The 21,412-nt window shown below is 47.3% G+C and overlaps 1 protein-coding gene across 1 annotated transcript in view; it reads left to right on the plus strand.

Annotated features, from left to right (window-relative positions):
- Nucleotides 1-21,412, plus strand: part of BVES (blood vessel epicardial substance) — a 265,683-nt gene that overhangs the window by 173,835 nt on the left and 70,436 nt on the right. Inside the window, exon 7 of the mRNA XM_033936311.1 lies at nt 10,419-10,655. Coding sequence (XP_033792202.1) covers nt 10,419-10,655 — 237 coding nt within the window. The remainder of the gene's footprint in view (nt 1-10,418; nt 10,656-21,412) is intronic.

Here is a 21,412-nt window from a genome sequence, read left to right on the forward strand (position 1 = left end):
GGTCTTAGGCCCCCCCCTATTGCATCACAAGATGCACTTGGAGGGGGAACCACCATTTTGAAGAGGCGGCCCTATCGGTAGGAGGGAGTGGGCATGCCTCCTGCCAGTGTTTCAGCGGGTGTGTGGGGGTGTTAGAGGGATGTCAAGGGGGACTGGGAGGATTGGCGGGAATCTCAGGGCCTACGCTGACCACCCGTGAGAGGAAAAGGTACGGGGTGGTGCTGCTCTATTCACCGATTCACTTCAGTGAATTGATTGGAATCGATTTATTGTCTGAGAAAATTGGGCTCACTGATTCAGCAACTAACACCCCCACCTCCCCCAGTGAGATATGACATACTTCCAAGGCCTCCTAAAGCAGCAGCAGCGAAAGTGGTGGTGATCAGTAGTGTTGCCCGATTCATGATTCAAATTGATTCACTTCAGGTGAATTGATTCAAATTGATCCCTTTTTTAAAAAAATTGCCTGCCCGATTCGGTGACTGAGTTACCGGCCAAGGATAACATGACCGATACCAAAGCAAAACGTTCCTAAAGCGACCCTCCAGGCTGAAGTGAAGGAGAAGGCCGACAAGGTTGGATGATGTTGATCGTGACGTGCAGCGATGGTTGTGGCAGCGGCGGGGAGGCTGAGCTTGGTGTCACTTTCATTCCCTTCCTGTCATCCTGCCCCTGCCACAGCTTCTTCATCCACCAACAGCTGCCACTGTGGAGAGAGTGATGACCTTATGCCTCCCACCGCCCCTCTCCTGCGGCTGCAGACGGTGCAAACGTTCAATGGCGAAGGTGTGCCGGGGTAGGAAGTGAGACCTGAATACCAATCGGGAGCAGGAGGAGACAGGCAGTGAGTTGCCATAGCGAGAGAGGGCGACCCAGGCGGATGCTTTGCGGTGCATGAGTCTGGTTGCCTGGGACGGGGGAGTTGTGCGCTGGTGAGCTGTTTTTCAACTTGTTGCTCTCGTGTGGCAGTTGTCTCTTTCTCGCTCAAATTTAATTTTAACCCAACGACTCTATTTACTAATAAGCCTCTGCTCTTGCAGTAGTCAGCTCCTGAGGTTCGCATGAGAAAATGGACAAGTGCACAAAGCGATTAGTGCGGTTTTAGTAGTCAGTGCTATACTTTGGGAAAATATGCTGCTTCCCTTTCACCATAAGGAGGTAATGTTTCAGAATGGTTGGGTGTGCTAAACCCAGCACGCATTACACGTCTTGGACAAATGCTTGGGTTTTTTTTTTTTTTTAAATCAGTGGCGCATGGTCCATCAAGTAAGATCATTTTTGGACCAATACAATCTGATCAAGATAGTCCATGATTACAAGAAGACTTGATTATTGCAATTTGCTGTTTCCAGATATTACTTTAGGCATGAAAGGATTGCATTTGGTCCACAATACAGCTGTCCACATCACCCTTCTTCTCAAGTCGCACCATTGGCTTCCTGTTTCCGCATTTGAGTCAGTTGAGGGAGGAAGGAAGGAGAGAGAGGCATAGAAAGACCTAGACATGGAGGGCATGCTGAATATGGAGGGGGACATGCAGTCCTTCGGGGAGCATGCCTTCAGGGATAGGGGGGCCCTGGTGTAGAAGTACACGGAGGGAGGGAGGGAAGGAGGATTCAAAAAGATGTGCATATACCGGACTGGGGGGGAGGGAGGGGGGAAGAAATAATGGGTCTAAAAACAGAGGAGAGGGATATAGATGATGGACAATGGGATTTTAGGAGAGAAGGAACAGAAAGGGATAGAAGTTGGACACAAGAGATGGAATGGGGGCAGTGGGTATAGAGATACTGGATAGGAGGGTAGTTGGGAAGAGAAAGGGAGAGCTGGTGGACCTTGGGGTGGTGGGGAAGGAGGGAAAGATGCTGGATGAAAGGGTAGTTGAGAAAAGAAGAGATGGCGGATCTGGGGATGGTGGGGGTTCTTCGCTGCAGCTGCGGGGATGGAGACAAAAAAAAGGAAAGATGCCAGATCTCCGGGAGAGGGAAGGGAAACGGAAGGGGAGGACAGAGATGGAAGATGAATGGTTATCACAGAGAAAGGAGGAAATGACAAATGGGTAGGAGACCCTGGCAAGCGAGTTATCAGAAAACAAACAGAGTCTGGGATCAACATGATTTGAATAATGACCAGACAACAAAAGGTAGAAAAAATAATTTTATTTTCTGTTTTGTGATTAAAATATGTCAAGTTTGAAATGTGTATCCTTCCAGAGCTGATGTTAGACCATGAACATGAGCTAGGATTTAACAGAGAGAGGAAAAGTCTTTTTTGTTTGTTTGTTTACACCAGGGGTGTCAAAGTCCCTCCTCGAGGGCCGGAATCCAGTCGGGTTTTCTGGATTTCCCCAATGAATATGCATTGAAAGCAGTGCATGCAAATAGATCTCATGCAGATTCATTGGGGAAATCCTGAAAACCCGACTGGATTCTGGCCCTCGAGGGCCGACTTTGACACCTGTGGTTTACACCACAGTGCTAGTGTGGGTAGGAGAGGGTAAAGAGGTGAAGAGGCTATAAAAGGGGTAAAGAGACTATAAAATTAAACTCACCAGGATGTCTGAAAAAACAACCAATTGGGCAGGAAAATCGAAAAATCGATTTAAATAGGTATCAAAAATATTTTTCCTGAATCGCGCAGTACTAGTGATCAGCAGACGCATTACTCTGAATGGTCTGCTGTGAGGCCTACCCCAACGGGGTCTTCTCTCTGTTGCATCACTGATGATGTCACTGATGAAATTTGTCAAATGATCTAACCAGACTGTATCGACCCTTCCCAGATCCCGACGCAAACTATAGCTATCAACCTGGTAATCTCCCTGGGAATGCCCAGGCTAATTTCTTGTTGTAAAACGCCTAGAACTGAAAGGTATTGGTGGGATAGAAGACACCAATGTAATGTAATGATGACGCAGTAGAGGGAAGCCCTAGGGGGGTTCAAAGCAATGCCACTGATGACCATCCACCACCATCACTGCTAATTTAGAATGCCTCAGAAGTATATTAGGTCTCACTGTGGGAGAGTTGGTAGAGTGCTGCTGCACAGGGTATGGGGGGGGGGTATGGAGGGGTGTCAGCCAACAAGGAATCAGCCTATGCAGACTGCCTGTGAGAGGGGGGATGTCAGAGGGTTTGTGGGGTGTCAGGAGGGGGCTGTCCTTAGAGGGGATTGTTGGGATGAGGTGTGTGGAGGAGTATTGGATGGCAAAAGTCAGCCTACATGGACTTCACGTTAGAGGGATAGGTATGGGGGGATTTAAGTGGGTGTTGGGAGGGTGGCTTTGGAGGCGTGTAGTTGGCCTATGAGTGTTAGAGAATTGTTCTGATGCCGTTGGTAGCAGCAATTGGTAGGACAACAGTTGGTAGGAAGATCCTACCAATTGTCTTCCCACAAATTTCATCTTATCGATTTCTTCCTACCAATTGTCAGGATCCCGCTCATTTTAATGAGTGCTACTAACATATACACTTCTCCCTCCGTTTTCGCGGTGGATACGTTCCGGATGTAGGCGCAAATATGAAAAAACCGCAAATAACTTTTATTTGTGGTTTTAGGAATCTGCCACCATTTTTACTAATGAAACTGCAAATAACATATTGAAAAGTTATTGCGGATTTTTAAATTACTCTGCCACTATTACTACAGTTCTACTACTCTGCCACTATTTCAGGGCAGGCAGCAAGCAGCAATTTCAGGCATGCTGGGAAGAAATCTTTCTCTCTAGGTTTGCTGGGAAGCAGCATTTTTATGAGTGCACATTGGGAAACATCGAAGCTGCAGATGGAGTTGGGAGAAAGCATGGAAGCAGCGATTTTCATAGTTACAGTATAGTAATGATAAGTGATAAACTTTTTTATCGATACTGTACAATTAAAGGAAAAAAGTGTAGGGGGTGGAGTCAGCGGCCAAAAAATTGCGAATAATCGAAACCGTAGATATGGAAGCTGCGAATATGGAGGGAGAAGTGTAAACTATGAAAGCCTTTTCTTTAATATCTTTGCTTCAGTGGTTTTATTATGCAAAACGGAATAAAATACCATTTTGACAATAAGTATCTCTGAAACCATGTGCCCCAGCTCAAAATGGTTTGGAGTTTCTGGATCCACACAAAATTCTGAAAAAGAGGTGCAAATTTCACAGCTATAGGCTGTAGGCCACATATTCACAAGGGACTTGACCAGTGGGCTTCAGGGTAAAGTAACATTGTTCGCCGATGACGCAAAACTATGTAATATAGTAAGTGAAAGCAATCTGCAGGATAGTATGACGCAGGATCTGCTTACGTTAGAAAACTGTTCCGCGACATGGCAGCTGGGCTTCAATGCTAAGAAATGTAAGGTCATGCACCTCGGTAGCGGAAATCCATGCAGAACTTACACCTTAAATGGAGAAACATTAGCTAGGACTTCAGAAGAACGAGATTTGGGAGTAATCATCAGTGCAGACATGAAGGCTGCCAAACAAGTGGAGAAGGCCTCATCCAAGGCAAGGCAAATGATGGGATGTATCAATAGAAGCTTCGTCAGCCGGAAACCTGAAGTTCTAATGCCACTGTACAGAACCATGGTGAGACCTCATCTGGAATACTGTGTGCAATTCTGGAGACCACACTACCGTAAAGACGTGCTTAGAGCTGAGTCGGTTCAGCGGATGGCCACTAGGATGATCTCCGGGCTCAAGGGTCTCTCGTACGAAGAAAGACTAAACAAATTGCAGCTCTACACTCTGGAAGAGCGCAGGGAAAGGGGAGACATGATCGAGATTTAAATACATCACAGGACGTGTCGAGGTGGAGGACGACATCTTCTTTCTGAAGGGTCCCTCGGTCACAAGAGGGCATCCGCTCAAACTCAGAGGAGGGAAATTTAATGGGGACACCAGAAAGTATTTCTTCACGGAAAGAGTGGTGGATCACTGGAACAAGCTTCCAGTGCAAGTGATCGAAGCCACCAGCGTGCTTGACTTTAAGAATAAATGGGACATCCATGTGGGATCCCTACGGAAGTCGAGTCAAGGATCTAGGTCATTAGCACTCAGACTTAACGGGGTGGGTCCGTAGAGTGGGCAGACTTGATGGGCTATAGCCCTTTTCTGCCGTCATCTTTCTATGTTTCTATTAATGGCAGAGTTAAGACCTAAGAGATGCCCAAACTTACAGTTGGCTGTGAACTGTGCCAACCCCCTCCACCAGTGGACATTAAACTGATATCTTGAAAGCTGTTGAATCTAGAATTCGGAAAGTTTTCAGTTTTTTATCTTACATCTTGGTCTCTCTTCTGGTAGATAATTATCAATTTCTGAAGTGGGGAGGTTTCCAAATGTTGATTGAATTGACGTGGAATGATCATAGAAACATAGAAACATAGAAGATGACGGCAGAAAAGGGCTACAGCCCATCAAGTCTGCCCACTCTGCTTACCTACCCCCTGTCTATGCCCTAATGACCCAATTTCCTTATCTTGACCCTCGTAGGGATCCCACATGGGTATCCCATTTATTCTTAAAGTCTGGCACGCTGTCTGCCTCGATCACCTGCACTGGAAGCTTGTTCCAATGATCAACCACTCTCTCTGTGAAGAAATACTTTCTGGTGTCGCCATTAAATTTTCCACCCCTGAGTTTGAGCGGGTGCCCTCTTGTGGCCGAGGGTCCCTTGAGAAGGAAAATACCATCTTCCACTTCGACACGTCCCGTGAGATACTTAAATGTTTCGATCATGTGTCCCCTCTCCCTACGTTCCTCGAGAGTGTAGAGCTGCAATTTGTTCAGTCTCTCTTCGTACGAGAGACCCTTGAGCCCCGAGATCATCCTGGTGGCCGTCCGCTGAACCGATTCAATTCTGCACACATCTTTACTGTAATGTGGCCTCCAGAATTGCACACAGTACTCCAGATGAGGTCTCACCATGGCCCTGTACAACGGCATTATGACTTCTCGTCTTTCTTGATGCCCATTCTGCTCCATCTTGCTGGTGGTATCTTTTTTTTCCTGTAGCTGACTTGTCACTGAAAGCATTGGCCGGGTCCTCTGTGTACAGTTATGAGGTTTTAGGTGAGCATTAAAGACTCATTTATTTTTGCAGTTATTGAGTTTTAAATGGGATTAGCAGCATGGCTTGAACTTCTCCTCCTCCTGAGCGTTGCTATACATGAAGATTGTGATTGTCTAAGGGATTGTTCTGTCCTATACATGTGAATGTTTTATTACGTACCCTGCTAAGGGCATACTAAATAAATGAACCAGCAGGTCCGTAATGCTTTCCTCTCATGCCATAGTTCTTGGTTACAACAGCTCCTTTAATGGTGATTGAATCAGTGACTCTTAGAGCTCGCTCTGTTCTGCAGAGATTTTGGCAGCAGACTCTCTTCGTTATCTTGGCTTTTGTGCCGATGCTTCTAGTACTCGCCTTCTGTGCTCAGCATGCATTCTCCCTTTCTTTCATTAGACAGTACTACCTTTTTGGGAGCACACATGTTTAGGTCTATGGACTCGATTCACTAAGCAAACCGATCGTGTACCGCTCAGTTTGCGCTCACTTTCTGACTACGGCTCGATTCACTAACCTTCCTCCAGACCCCATCCGATCTGCGCATGCAAATGAGTAAAAAGGCATGTAAATTTCTTAAGACCTCGATTCATGAAACCATTTTGTCCAAACCGACTGGCCTTTCCGATCCAAAAAGTTTTGACTGCTGAGGACCAGTCGCTTTACATCCTTGCCGACTATTCCTGCTTAGCTACTGCCGCGTGCATTTTAAGAACCCCATTAAAAATATATCTACCATGCAAAAAATCCAAAATATATCTAAACTTTTTAAATATATGTAAACTTTCATGTACATAAGCGTTAGAAATATTTTTTTTATTTTTATGTTTTGGAATGCGCACAGCGAGCGCGGGAGTGAATCTCGGATTTGTAATGCGCATGGTGAAAAAATTGCGGATTAACCCCGTGCTCTCCTTGCCATTGTACATTTCATATATCAATGCCAAATTAAAAAAAAAAATCAAAAATAACTTTTAAGGACCAGCTATCCCTCCCCCCTTCCTTCCAGCTAGATTGTCGCATGCATCTGACGTCACGGGGTCGCCTTTGTTTGCGTCGTGCTTCAAGGCAGAAAGCGCCTCACAGCCTCCTGGGATTCATAGGCTGTATATAACAGCTCATGATCCCAGCGCATTCAACTGCTGTTAACTGTTGTGCCTTCTAGCAACTTAACAGCTCTTTTCCTGAGAGAAATGGACAGCGTTCGTCGGCTACGCTATCTGCTTCTTTTGGAACATGAGTATGCCGAGGAGAGGTTGGTAAAAACTGCAGTTCTTATATTGCATTTTTTACAACAACAAAGCTTTTTGGAGCCTGCCAATGGTGTCCGTGATTAAATCCCGCCCCATTTCTACGCAGTGAAGTCCTAAAGAGCTAGCGCACGCGTTATGTGCTTCAAAACCAACAAGTGTGCACGCGTGTCGATCGATGTTACAGCGAGACGTGTGCGCGAATGGGGGCGTGTTTACGACTTGATTATTTGCATAGACAAGCTTTACTGAATCGATCGGCCAGAATGACTCGGAAATGGATAGGACATGAATAGGATCGATTTGTGGACTTTAATAAATCTAGCCCTATGTGGTTAATTCCTCTGAAAAATCAAGTCCCAGAACATCCCGAGTTTAAATTAGGACCATAAATCTCTTTTCTGTCAAGGTTACCGGTATATGGTACTAGTAATTTATATTGTAAAACATTAGAGAATGAGTTTATCATGATAATGTTTTTTCAAGAGACTTAAAGCTGTTACTCAGCTTAAGTTTAATGAGACTGCTCACTTTATCACTTAGGAGAAGTTCTCTTTTCAGAGAAAATCATCCTCACTGTCCTTGAGAAATAGAATTGGCACAGAAACAAGTTAGAAGCCTCATGTTGGTAGGTCCTTTGTTCTCCTTTCTGCAGTGCCGTCTAAGGTGTCCCACTATTGGCATGTCTGGGTGGCAAGCAGGGCAGGATTAACCAATAGGCCCAGTAGGCACGTGCCTAGGGCCCAAAATGGTCAAGGAGGCCTGATGAAGGAGGGCATCAACATTGTTTTTTCCAAACGGCGATGGGCCCCTCCAGCATCGATCGGCAACGCGGACCTCCCCCCGATCAGCAATGCAGCCCTCCCCCATCGACGGAAAGTAAGACAAGCAAGCAACACGGGTATGACAGGCAACGGGAACTGTAATTTTGCAAGCGGTGCTGCTTGCCCAAAGCTTCCCTCTGATGGAGCTTCCTGTTTCTGCCTGGGCGCATGGTGGGGTGGGGTGGGGCATGGCAAGGGGCCCCAGTGTACTTGTGTGCTTAGGGGCCCTCGACGAATTAATCCTGCCCTGGTGGCCAGTCCATCACAATGTTGGCCACTCTCATGTCCATATGGTCTGGATTTGGACATTTTCAACTTGGATGTTTCTGTGGGCAAAAATGGGATATAATGTTAGGTGTCCTAAGGATTGGGCCATGACATCCAACTAGGCCACGGGTAGGCAATTCCAGTCCTGGAAAGCCAGAGCCAGGTCAGGTTTTCAGGATATCCACAATGAATATGTACAAGATGGATTTGCATGCACTGCCTCCTTGAGATGCAAATCTATCTCATGCATATTTATTGTGGATATCCTGAAAACCTGACCTAGCTCCGGCTCTCGAGGACTGGAATTGCCTACCCCTGGCCTAGGCAATTAAAAAATAAAATAAAATATAATTTTGAGACGTCTAGTGGTTTGGCTTTCGAAAATGGGCATTTCTATGCTTCTAACTTTGAGCGTTTTGGGGGAATTGTCCAATGGCCCTCCATGCATGTATTTCTGTAACCTGTTTAGGCTTTAGGCAGTATATAACTTTGTTAAATAAATAAATAAAAATGTGTCATATGAGAAATTCTTAGAATCGAAGCAAAAAGATCTCGAACAAAATATTACCCACAAAAAAGGGGGGTAATAATCATCCAAATAATATGAACTATTACCATCTATCTCATATGAGGAAAGACTAAAACAGTTAGGGCTCTTAAGCTTGGAAAAGAGTCATAGTAACATAGTAGATGACGGCAGATAAAGACCCGAATGGTCCATCCAGTCTGCCCAATCTAATTCAATTCAAATTTTTTTCTCTTAGCTATTTCTGGGCAAGAATCCAAAGCTCTACCCGGTTCTGTGCTTGGGTTCCAACTGCCGAAATATGAGGCTGAGGGGAGACATGATTGAAGTCTACAAAATCCTGAGCGGAGTAGAACGGATACAAGTGGATCGATTTTTCACTCCGTCAAAACTTCCAGAGACTAGGGGGACACTCGATGAAGTTACAGGGAAATACTTTTAAAACCAATAGGAGGAAATATGTTTTTCACTCAGAAAATAGTTAAGCTCTAGAACACGTTGCCAGAGGTTGTGGTAAGAGCAGATAGTGTAGCTGGTTTTAAGAAGGGTTTGGACAAGTTCCTGGAGGAAAAGTCCATAGCCTGTTATTGAGAAAGACATGGGGGAAGCCACTGCTTGCCCTGGATCGGTAGCATGGAATGTTGCTACTCTTTGGGATTCTAGAATCTTGTTACTCTTTGGGATTCTAGAATCTTGTTACTCTCTGGGATTCCGGAATCTTGCTATTCTTTGGGATTCTGTATGGAATGTTGCTACTCTTTGGGTTTTGGCCAGGTACTAGTGACCTGGATTGGCCACCATGAGAACGGGCTACAGGGCTTGATGGACCCAGTAAGGCTATTCTTATGTAAATGTAAACTACAAAAAACTGCTCACTTAAATATAACAACCAAAGTATAAACATAATAAAATAAAGGAGGAGGGCATCATAATGAAACATGGATCAGATCATAGAATCTCTTATGACTCAAGCCATTCCAGATCCTTATCCTTCATCTTATTATGTTTATATTTTGGTTGTTATATTTAAGTGAGCAGTTTTTTTGCAGTTTACATTTGCTAGATGGTAATAGTTCATATTATTTGGATGATTATTACCCCCCCTTTTTTTCTTATATGTGAAATTCTTGTCATGTCTTGACGTTTGAAGTTGTGTTATAATTATCTGTATATATATATCCAGTTCATTGAGCCAAATTAGAGCAGCAGCCGCCGCCGCCCTCAGCTAGGGGTCACAAATCATGCTGTCTTTCAGTACCAGGCTAAAGTGGAGTCTGACACTGGCCACCAGGTGTCACTGTTTGACAGCTAAAATTCTTTCCCCCCTGTTCAGGTTTGTTCTGCAGCATCTCCAGTCCCGAGAGCAGAAATCAGACCTGGAAACTAAATGTAGGTCATCCACCTGGCAGCACTTGCCACTAGGCCTGCCCTTTGTCTTTACAGGTGAGACCCGAGCTATTTTCTAACATCTACTGTCTTCTTACACTGGTGTTTTTCTGCAGGAATTTTCAAGATGAACAGCTCTCTGGAGATACGAATGAGCACCCTGCCGCCGCTCCTCACCCTGGAGTCTAGAAACACAACTTTATCTTACAACGAGACACTGGTAGTCTGCGAACAATGGCGTGAGATGCATCATCTGGTGTTTCACCTGGCAAACATTTGCTTTGCTGTTGGCCTGATCATCCCCACTACTTTGAGCCTTCATATGATTCTGCTCCGAGCCATGCTGTGTTTAGGTAGGCCTTGATAAGATGTGTTTTTAAAAACTTATTGTGCCTAGCTTGGCTACCACTAAATATATGCAGGTTTCAATTGTCACAGTTTTTTTTTCATGGTGCATGACAGTCTATCATGGGAGCTCTGTGTTTTCAGATGATTTTTACTGTACCTTTCAAAGATGTGAGGCAGAATGGATTTTGTGGGGTTAGTATGAACAGTTTTAAGTATTATTTTTATTTTGTGTTTATAGCCTAAGTGGTTTACATTCAGGTAATCAAGTATTTCTATCTGTCCCGGAGGGCTCACAATCTGTCTTTAACGTACCTGGGGCAATGGGGTGTTAAGTGACTTACCCAGGGTCACAGGAGCAGCGCTAGGCTTGAACCTGTAACCTCAGGGTACTGAGGCAGCCCTAACCACTAGGCCGCTCCTCCATTCCAGACTGGAAAAATAATCTTCAGAATACAATAGTATCTAAAAACATCCAGCAGTCAACTGGAGGAGTGTGTGGCGCAGTGGTTGGATCTACAGCCTCAGCACCCTGGGGTTGTGGGTTCAAACCCCGCGCTGCTCCTTGTGACCCTGGGCAAGTCACTTAATCCTCCATAGCCCCAGGTACGTTAGATAGATTGTGAGCCCACCAGGAAAGAGAGGGAAAATGCTTGAGTACCTGATTGTAAAAAACCGCTTAGATAACCTTGATAGGAGGTATATAAAATCCTAATAAACTTGAAACTTGACATACTGAAGTAATAGAAAGCAGAATGATAAATGATAAACTGTTTACAGAGGAAATATCCCTAACTAAAAGCAGGAGCTACACTACCAGCTTCATCAAATTGAGTTTTGAATTAAATAGGAATGTTATCCAGGGACAGCAGGCAGGTATTCTCACTAGTGGGTGATGTCATCCGACAGCCCCGATACGGACGTCTCACAAGCATGTCTTGCTTGAAGAAACTCAGAAGTTTCGAGATGCCCGCACCGCGCATGCGCCAGTGCCTTCCCGCCCGATGGTCCGGGCGTGTCTCCTCAGTTCTTTTTCTTCCGCGGAGCTGAGAAGTTTACTTCAATTCTGCGCCAATTGAACCCGTTTTTTTGCCTTCTGCATCGCCGCGGTTTGAATTCTTTTGCTCTTGCCGTGCGTTTGTTTCTTTCTTTGATTTCTTTTTTCAAAAAAAAAAAAAAAATTTTCCTTCCGACACCGGGTCGGCCGCGTGGTTTAGGCCCCGCGCCTTCGACCTTGCGGTGGAGCTTTTCCGGCCTATGTCCCGGCCGATCACCGGTTTTAAAAAGTGTAGCAAGTGCCAGCGCGCGATTTCACTCATGGACCCGCATCAACGCTGCCTGCAGTGTCTGGGTCCGTACCACTTTCCGAAATCGTGCCGGCTTTGCTCCATTCTCACAGCGTGGGCATTTAAGCGCCGCTGCTTTTTGTGGGAGTCGATGTTCAAGATGGAGGCTGCGTTGGATCCTTCGGCTTCGACATCGACTTGTGCTTCGACTTCATCTGCGAAGCCCTCTGCCTCCCCCGCTGCTTCGGGCCTTCTGAAACCGGCTTCGTTTACACTGGTTTCGGCCTCGACCTCGGCGCCGGTGCCTCCCTCCGTCTCCTCGGAACAGGTACCGACCCCTACAGTTCCACCAGTGGTGCTCAAAGTGCCGAAGGCTGGCAAACAAAAGCACTTGGCACCAAAAGAGCGCGGAGACCGTGCGGAAGGGCCCCCTTTTGGTGCGGATCCCTCCATATCGGCTTCGTTGCGGTCCATCTTGGAGGCTCAGTTTGTGGAACTCATGACCACCACGGGGCCCCGGCTGATTGCCACGATCCAGGGTGACCTCCCAGTTCCGATTCCAAGGGGCGGGCTGCCCCCCTCCTCCTCCTCCGCGCCGCACGACCTCGTTGCTCGGCGAGGAGGAGCAACGGTCGGTGGCCGGTCCCTCGAGGAAGGCCTCCTTTAGTGACATGCCTCCCTTGGAGCCTATTCCCTCGAGGAAGGCCTCCCTTAGTGACTTGCCTCCCTTGGAGCCTATTACCCCTCCCCATGACACGGTGTGACATCCACCCTCGGGGCCTCCCAGTCCTGGGCACAGCACGAAACAGGATGAGTTCTTCCGAACCCCCTATCAAGCCTGGGCGGCGTCTCGAGAGGCGTCGAATCTTCCACCTCTCTGATCTACGGCTTCGAGCCCTATCTGCTCTTTCGAGGCTTCTGGGGACCAGCATACTCACCGACGGTCTCGATCCCCCTCCAGGCATCGAGAGGGACATCGATCCAGGCACTCTTCGAGGCATTCCTCTCGGCACTCGACCATCTCTCCTCTAAAGAAATTGCCTCGTTTGGGGTACTCTGCTTCGACTGGGTCTCCTCCTCCGGGACCGGAGTTCGAGGACCCCGAGGTTTTTCACTCACCCTGTTGTTCGCAGGCCTCTGTAGAGCCCGAGGCCTCGACTTCTTCCAGTCCTTCTCGAAGACCGGCGCTGGCGGACCAACTGTCTTTTTCCTCTTTTCTAAGACAAATGGCGGATGATCTGGACGTTACCCTCGATTCTGGTTCTCGATACTCCAAGGAGTACCTCGATACCATGCACTTGCCTCATCCCCCAGCCGAGTCCCTACGCCTGCCTCTGCATAAGCTCCTCGACCAGACCATCATTAGATGTTTTGAGTCTCCTTACTCTATCCCTGCGGTCCCTGGAAAATTGGATGCTCGGTACCGCACGGTGCATCATAAAGGCTTCGAGGGGCCTCAGCTTTCCCATCAGTCCCTCCTGGTCGAGTCCTCTCTCAAGCGGTCTCATCCAGCCCAGGTGTATGCTTCGGTGCCTCCGGGCCGCGAGGGCAGAACCATGGATAAGTTTGGTCGACGCATCTATCAGAATTCTATGATGGCGTCCCGAGTTCTAAATTATAATTTCCACTTTGCTACTTATTTGGAATTCTTTCTTCCGGTGCTTCGGAAGTTTACGCCCTACATCGAGTCCCAGGCTCGTTTTGAGTTTGAGGAGGTAGTTGCTTCGCTGTCCCAGCTTCGTCTTCAGTTGATGCAATCTTCCTATGATGCCTTCGAGCTCTCGGCCCGGGCTGCTGCCTGCTCTGTGGCGATGCGCCGTTTGGCCTGGCTGCGTACCATTGATATGGACCCGAATCTTCAGGATCGACTGGCAAACGTTCCGTGTGCTGAGGCGGATCTTTTTGACGAATCCATCGAGACAGTCACGAAGAAATTGTCTGATCATGAAAAGTCCTTTCAGTCCATTCTTCGGCCGAAGCCTAAGCCCCAGCAGTCTCGACCCTCTCGACCACCCTTGATCTATCAAAGGCGTTATCAGCCGAGGCAGGCTCCACCTGCAAGGCAACCAGCGAAGCGGCAGCCTCCTCCGAAAGCTCAGCAAAAGCCTCAGCCGTCTACTGTCCCCAAGGCTCCTCAGCCTTTTTGACTGTCTCTTAGAGAGCGTAACCAGCCTCGTTCTGCCTCCTCCTGTTTTTCCCATCGGGGGGCGCCTCCATCATTTTTATCATCGCTGGGAGGCTGTCACCACCGACCTCTGGGTCCTTACTATCATCAGGGAAGGGTACTCTCTTCAATTCCATCGGGTACCTCCGGACCACCCTCCAAGAGAGTATCCTTCCAACTTGACTCAGACCGCCCTTCTTCTTCAGGAAGCTCAGGCTTTGCTCCGGCTTCGGGCCGTCGAGCCGGTCCCTGTGGACCAACACAACCAGGGGTTCTACTCCCGGTACTTCCTTGTCCCGAAGAAGATGGGCGACCTGCGACCCATCCTGGACCTTCGGGTCCTCAACAAATTCTTGGTCAAGGAGAGGTTTCGCATGATGACCCTTGCTTCTCTCTACCCCCTCCTCAAGCAGAACGACTGGTTATGCTCTCTGGATCTCAAGGAGGCCTATATTCACATTCCCATTCATCCGGCCTCCCGCCAGTTCCTCAGATTTCGGGTGGGACATCTACATCTGCAGTATCGAGTGCTTCCATTCGGCCTGTCCTCGTCTCCCAGAGTCTTCACGAAGTGTCTGGTGGTCGTGGCCGCTGCACTCCGGAACAAGGGTCTTCAGGTATTTCCCTACCTCAACGACTGGCTCATCAAAGCCCCCTCAGCCCCAGAGGTCATTTCGGCGACCCTGGCCACAATTTGCTTCCTGCAGAGTTTGGGCTTCGAGATCAACTTCCCCAAATCTCATCTGCAGCCCACCCAGTCTCTCCCCTTCATCGGGGCGGTCCTGGATACCATTCGACTCCGAGCATTCCTTCCTCCTCAGCGCATGGATGCTCTTCTTCATCTCTGCCAGTCGGTGTCTTCTCGCCAGTCCATCTCAGCGAGGCACATGATGGTCCTCCTGGGCCACATGGCCTCTACAGTTCATGTGACGCCGTTTGCCAGACTCCATCTCAGAATTCCTCAGTGGACCCTGGCATCTCAATTGACTCGGGTGTCAGATCCGTTGACGCGACACATCATCGTCACTCCTGCTCTTCGGCAGTCTCTACTTTGGTGGATGACCTCTTCGAATCTATCCAGAGGTTTGCTGTTTCACACTCCTCCCCACCAGAAGGTTCTCACAACCGATTCATCGACCTAGGGGGGCTCATCTAGATGGTCTTCGCACTCAGGGATTCTGGACCAGTGCGGACCGACTCCATCAAATCAATCTCTTGGAGCTCAGAGCCATCTTCAGTGCTCTTCAAGCTTTTCAACATCTGCTTCACGACATGGTAGTCCTCATTCGCACAGACAACCAGGTCGCCATGTATTATGTCAACCAGCAGGGGGGCACGGGCTCGGCCTCCCTCTGCCAGGAAGCTCTCAGAGTCTGGGATTGGGCGGTTCGCCACAATGCCTTCCTAAAAGCTGTCTACATTCAGGGGAAGGACAATGTCTTGGCAGACAACCTGAGTCGTCTTCTCCAGCCTCACGAATGGACGCTCCATTCCAAGACCCTTCATCAGATATTTGCGCAGTGGGGGACGCCTCAAATAGACCTCTTTGCGGCTCCCCACAACTTCAAGCTGCCTCAATTCTGCTCCAGGATCTACACTCCTCATCGTCTCAAGGCGGATGCTTTTCTGCTGGATTGGGGGAATCGCTTTCTGTATGCGTTTCCTCCTTTTCCTCTCATTCAAAAGACTCTGGTCAAGCTGAGGTTCGACCATGCCACCATGATTCTGATCGCTCCTCGGTGGCCCAGACAACCTTGGTTCTCCCTTCTACTTCAACTCAGCAGCAGGGAGCCATTCCTTCTTCCAGTGTTTCCTTCACTGCTTACTCAGCATCAGGGATCTCTGCTTCATCCCAACCTGCAGTCTCTCCACCTGACAGCTTGGTTCCTCTCAACGTAACTCCTCACCAGTTTTCCCAGGCAGTGAGGGATGTCTTGGAGGCTTCCAGGAAGCCTGCTACCCGCCAATGCTACTCCCAAAAATGGACTAGATTTTCTTCATGGTGTGTTTCCAATTCTACGGAGCCTCAACGAGCCTCCCTATCTTCTGTATTGGACTATCTTCTACACCTGTCTCAGTCTGGTCTCAAGTCTACCTCTATACGAGTTCACCTGAGTGCTATTGCGGCTTTCCATCAGCCTCTACAAGGGAAACCTCTCTCTGCTCATCCTGTGGTTTCCAGATTTATGAAAGGACTTTTCCATGTCAATCCTCCTCTCAAACCTCCTCCAGTGGTTTGGGATCTCAACGTTGTCCTTTCTCTGCTTATGAAACCTCCTTTTGAGCCTCTCAACAAGGCTCCGCAAAAGTTTCTCACTTGGAAAGTGGTTTTTCTAGTGGCCCTCACGTCTGCTCGCAGGGTCAATGAGCTTCAGGCCTTAGTGGCGGATCCACCTTTCACAGTATTCCATCATGACAAGGTGGTCCTTTGCACTCATCCGAAATTCCTGCCTAAGGTGGTCTCTGAATTTCATCTCAACCAATCTATTGTACTTCCAGTGTTTTTTCCAAAGCCTCATTCTCATCCTGGAGAATCAGCTCTTCATACTCTGGACTGTAAACGTGCTTTGGCTTTCTACCTGGATCGCACCAAACCACACAGAACTGCTCCTCAACTTTTCGTCTTCTTTGATCCAAACAAGTTGGGATGACCTGTATCGAAGCGCACCATCTCGAACTGGATGGCGGCTTGTATCTCTTTCTGCTATTCCCAGGCTGGATTACCCCTTCTCTGTAAGGTCACAGCCCATAAGGTCAGAGCAATGGCAGCCTCTGTAGCCTTCCTCAGATCGACACCGATTGAGGAGATTTGTAAGGCTGCCACTTGGTCCTCGGTTCATACATTCACCTCTCATTATTGTCTGGTTACTTTCTCCAGAAGGGATGGACAGTTTGGCCAAACAGTGTTACAAAATTTATTCTCCTAAGTTGCCAACTCTCCCACCATCCCATTGAGGTTAGCTTGGAGGTCACCCACTAGTGAGAATACCTGCCTGCTTGTCCTGGGATAAAGCAATGTTACTTACCGTAACAGTTGTTATCCAGGGACAGCAGGCAGCTATTCTCACGTCCCACCCACCTCCCCTGGGTTGGCTTCTCTGCTAGCTACCTGAACTGAGGAGACACGCCCAGACCATCGGGTGGGAAGGCACTGGCGCATGCGCGGTGCGGGCATCTTGAAACTTCTGAGTTTCTTCAAGCAAGACATGCTTGCGAGATGTCCGTATCGGGGCTCTGTCGGATGACATCACCCACTAGTGAGAATAGCTGCCTGCTGTCCCTGGATAACAACTGTTACGGTAAGTAACATTGCTAAATGTGCACTGCAGCAGCTGAAAATATTCTGCCAAATGTGGTTTACATAATAATAATAATAATAATAAAAAGCAAAATAGGAGTTGCCTCGAGCACTGAACCAGATACATTTTTCATTGGCCAAATCGCTATACTCCAAGGCCCATCTGATAAGCCAGGTCGCGGTAATTTTTTAAAACTGAATAATACCAGTTGCCACCCTGGCCTTTCCTGTGAGGGTATTCTGCAGTACTGGTATTTGGAATGAGAAGATGGATTTCCTAATAAATGCTCAGTAAACAGGAATTGTAGGTAAGGCAGCCTGAGAGGACCACAGCTGTTCAGGAGATTGCACAAAGTAAAAACAGAGATTGGAATTATAAGGTCCATTTTCTTGTAGGGTCCTGAATAGCAGTAATAGGTTTTAAAACTAGATATTCCAGAGAATTGATAGCCAGTGTAGCTCAAACACTCTTGTTGATTTGTACAGTTCATCTTGGACACAAGCTCAGTCATATTGGCTTGTATTAGCTGGATATTACAAATAGATTTTGCTGCTAGACCTGCCAGTAGGCTTTATACTGACATCCAGGTGAGAGCAAATCATTTGCAGTTGAACTAGTTCATAGATTATTCCGGTTACACAAGTCTGGATCAGGAAGATTTGCACCTGTATTCCAAGGCTGTCCAGTGCATCCTGGTGTCCTTGGCGCAGTGGTTAAAGCTACAGCCTCAGCACCCTGAGGTTGTGGGTTCAAACCCATGCTGCTCCTTGTGACCCTGAGCAAGTCACTTAATCCCCCCATTGCCCCAGGTGCATTAGATAGATTGTGAGCCCACCAGGACAGACAGGGAAAAATGCTTGAGGACCTGAATAAATTCAAGTAAACCATTCTGAGCTCTCCTGGGAGAACAATACAGAAAACTGAATAAATAAATAAAATAGGGGTGTTAATAACCAAAGCAGTTTATATTTATTATATACTTTATTAAAAAAATTATATACCGCCTATTGGCTATGCGGTTTACAAATTACATGCACATTGTCTTAACCTCTCTTCGATCAATAAAAAAACCAAACAAGTGTAACACAGGGAAGGCAAAATAGTCATAAAAAGGGTTGCAGGGCAGAGGCTGCGAATTATAGACCGGTGAGTCTCACATCAATAGTGTGCAAACTCATGGAAACACTAATTAAAAGCAAATTGGACACAATCTTGAATGAAGGGAATCTTCGGGATCCCAGTCAGCATGGATTCACCAAGGGTAGGTCCTGCCAATCCAATCTCATCAGCTTCTTTGACTGGGTAACAAGAAAGTTGGACTTGGGAGAGTCTTTGGACGTCGTGTACCTGGACTTCAGGAAAGCTTTTGACAGTGTCCCACACCGCAGGCTGCTAAGCAAGATGGAATCGATGGGGTTAGGAGAGACACTAACTGCATGGGTCAATGATTGGCTGAGTGGCAGACTTCAGAGGGTGGTGGTTAATGGTACCCTCTCTAAAACATCGGAGGTGACCAGTGGAGTGCCACAGGGCTCGGTCCTGGGTCCACTCCTTTTCAACATATTCATAGGGGATCTGACTCAAGGGCTTCAAGGTAAAATAACACTATTCGCAGATGACGCCAAACTATGTAATATAGTAAGTGAATGCAGTTTACAGAATTATATGGCGCAGGATCTGCTTACATTGGAAAGTTGGTCCTCAACCTGGCAGCTAGGCTTCAATGCTAAGAAATGTAAGGTCATGCACCTCGGAAGCGGAAATCCATGCAGGACGTACTTCTTGAACGGAGAAACTTTAACTAGGATTTCAGCAGAACGAGATTTAGGAGTAATCATCAGTGCAGACATGAAAACTGCCAATCAAGTGGAGAAGGCTTCATCTAAGGCAAGGCAGATATTGGGTTGTATCAATAGAAGTTTCGTCAGCCGAAAGCCTGAAGTCATAATGCCATTGTACAGGGCCATGGTGAGACCTCATCTGGAGTACTGTGTGCAATTCTGGAGGCCACATTACAGTAAAGATGTGCGCAGAATTGAATCGGTTCAACGGACGGCCACCAGGATGATCTCGGGGCTCAAGGGTCTCTCGTACGAAGAGAGACTGAACAAATTGCAGCTCTACACTCTTGAGGAACGTAGGGAGAGGGGAGACATGATCGAAACATTTAAGTACCTCACGGGACGTGTCGAAGTGGAAGATGATATTTTCTTTCTCAAGGGACCCTCGGCCACAAAAGGGCACCCGCTCAAACTCAGGGGCGGAAAATTTCATGGCGACACCAGAAAGTATTTCTTCACAGAGAGAGTGGTTGATCATTGGAACAAGCTTCCAGTGCAGGTGATCGAGGCAGACAGCGTGCCAGACTTTAAGAATAAATGGGATACCCATGTGGGATCCCTACGAGGGTCAAGATAAGGAAATTGGGTCATTAGGGCATAGACGGGGTGGGTAAGCAGAGTGGGCAGACTTGATGGGCTGTAGCCCTTTTCTGCCGTCATCTTCTATGTTTCTATGTTTCTATCCTTCCCACACTGTTATCACAGTCTAAGTTTTGGCACCAGGGGGCGATGGAGGGTTAAGTGACTTGCACAGAGTCGCAAGGAGGCATGGTGGGAATTGAACCCAATTCCCCAGCCCATTGCACTAACTCCACTCCTCCAGAATCTTGGTTTTGAAGTTCCTCAGCTTCTGATAACAAGCTAACATAGTTCATAATCCTGTATTACTGTTTGTAACATTTGCCCATAATGGCGTATCTGGCATGAGAATTAGCTACCTCCACTTTATTCTTGTGTCTTACAGCCAGGCTCTTCTGCTTTCGGAAAGCTTGCATCTGGAAACTTCTAACCTTCCAATCTATTCATCTCACTAGATTCTTTGATCATAGTAACATAGTAGATGACGGCAGATAAAGACCCGAATGGTCCATCCAGTCTGCCCAACCTGATTCAATTTAAATTTTTTTAATTTTTTCTTCTTAGCTATTTCTGGGCAAGAATCCAAAGCTCTACCCGGTACTGTGCTTGGGTTCCTACTGCCGAAATCTCCGTTAAAACCTACTGCCCATCTACACCCTCCCAGCCATTGAAGCCCTCCCCAGCCCATCCTCCACCAAACGGCCATATACAGACACAGACCGTGCAAGTCTGCCCAATACTAGCCTTAGCTCAATTTTTAATATTATTTTCTGATTCTAGATCCTCTGTGTTCATCCCACGCTTCTTTGAACTCGGTCACAGTTTTACTCTCCCCCACCTCTCTTGGAAGCACATTCCAGGCATCCACCACTCTCTCCGTAAAGTAGAATTTCTTAACATTGCCTTTGAATTTATCACCCCTCAACCTCAAATTATGTCCTCTGGTTTTACCATTTTCCTTTCTCTGGAAAAGATTTTGTTCTACGTTAATACCCTTCAAGGATTTGAACGTCTGAATCATATCTCCCCTGTCTCTGCTTTCCTCTAGGGTATACATATTCAGGGCTTCCAATCTCTCCTCATACATCTTCTGGCGTAAGCCTCCTATCCTAGAATACACAGTCAGGGCTGCAGCGGTCAAAACGGCAGTCAGAGAGGTCAAACTTCGAGTTGAAGAAAATTTAGCGCAGAACCTCAAGAAGGGAGACAAATCCTTCTTCAGATACATTAGCGACAGGAAAAGAAACACGGATGGGATAGTATGCCTATAAAAACCAGATGGGAAGTACGTGGAATCAGATTCCGAAAAAGCTGAACTTCTGAATGAGTACTTCTGCTCAATCTTCACCAACGAGGCACCGGGTCACGGCCCACACTTACAGACAAAGCAAAAAGCGGAAGACCAGTTTTGGAATTTCAAGTTTACACCCGATGACGTCTACTGCGAACTGACAACACTCAAGGTGAATAAAGCCATGGGACCAGATAATCTACACCCCAGAGTACTCAGGGAGTTGTGTGATGTCCTGGCAGAACCGCTATCCTTACTCTTCAATCTCTCCCTCAGTACGGGGAGAGTACCCATGGACTGGAAAA

This window comes from Geotrypetes seraphini, chromosome 3 (genome assembly GCF_902459505.1).
Source record: "Geotrypetes seraphini chromosome 3, aGeoSer1.1, whole genome shotgun sequence".
Classification (NCBI taxonomy): domain Eukaryota; kingdom Metazoa; phylum Chordata; class Amphibia; order Gymnophiona; family Dermophiidae; genus Geotrypetes; species Geotrypetes seraphini.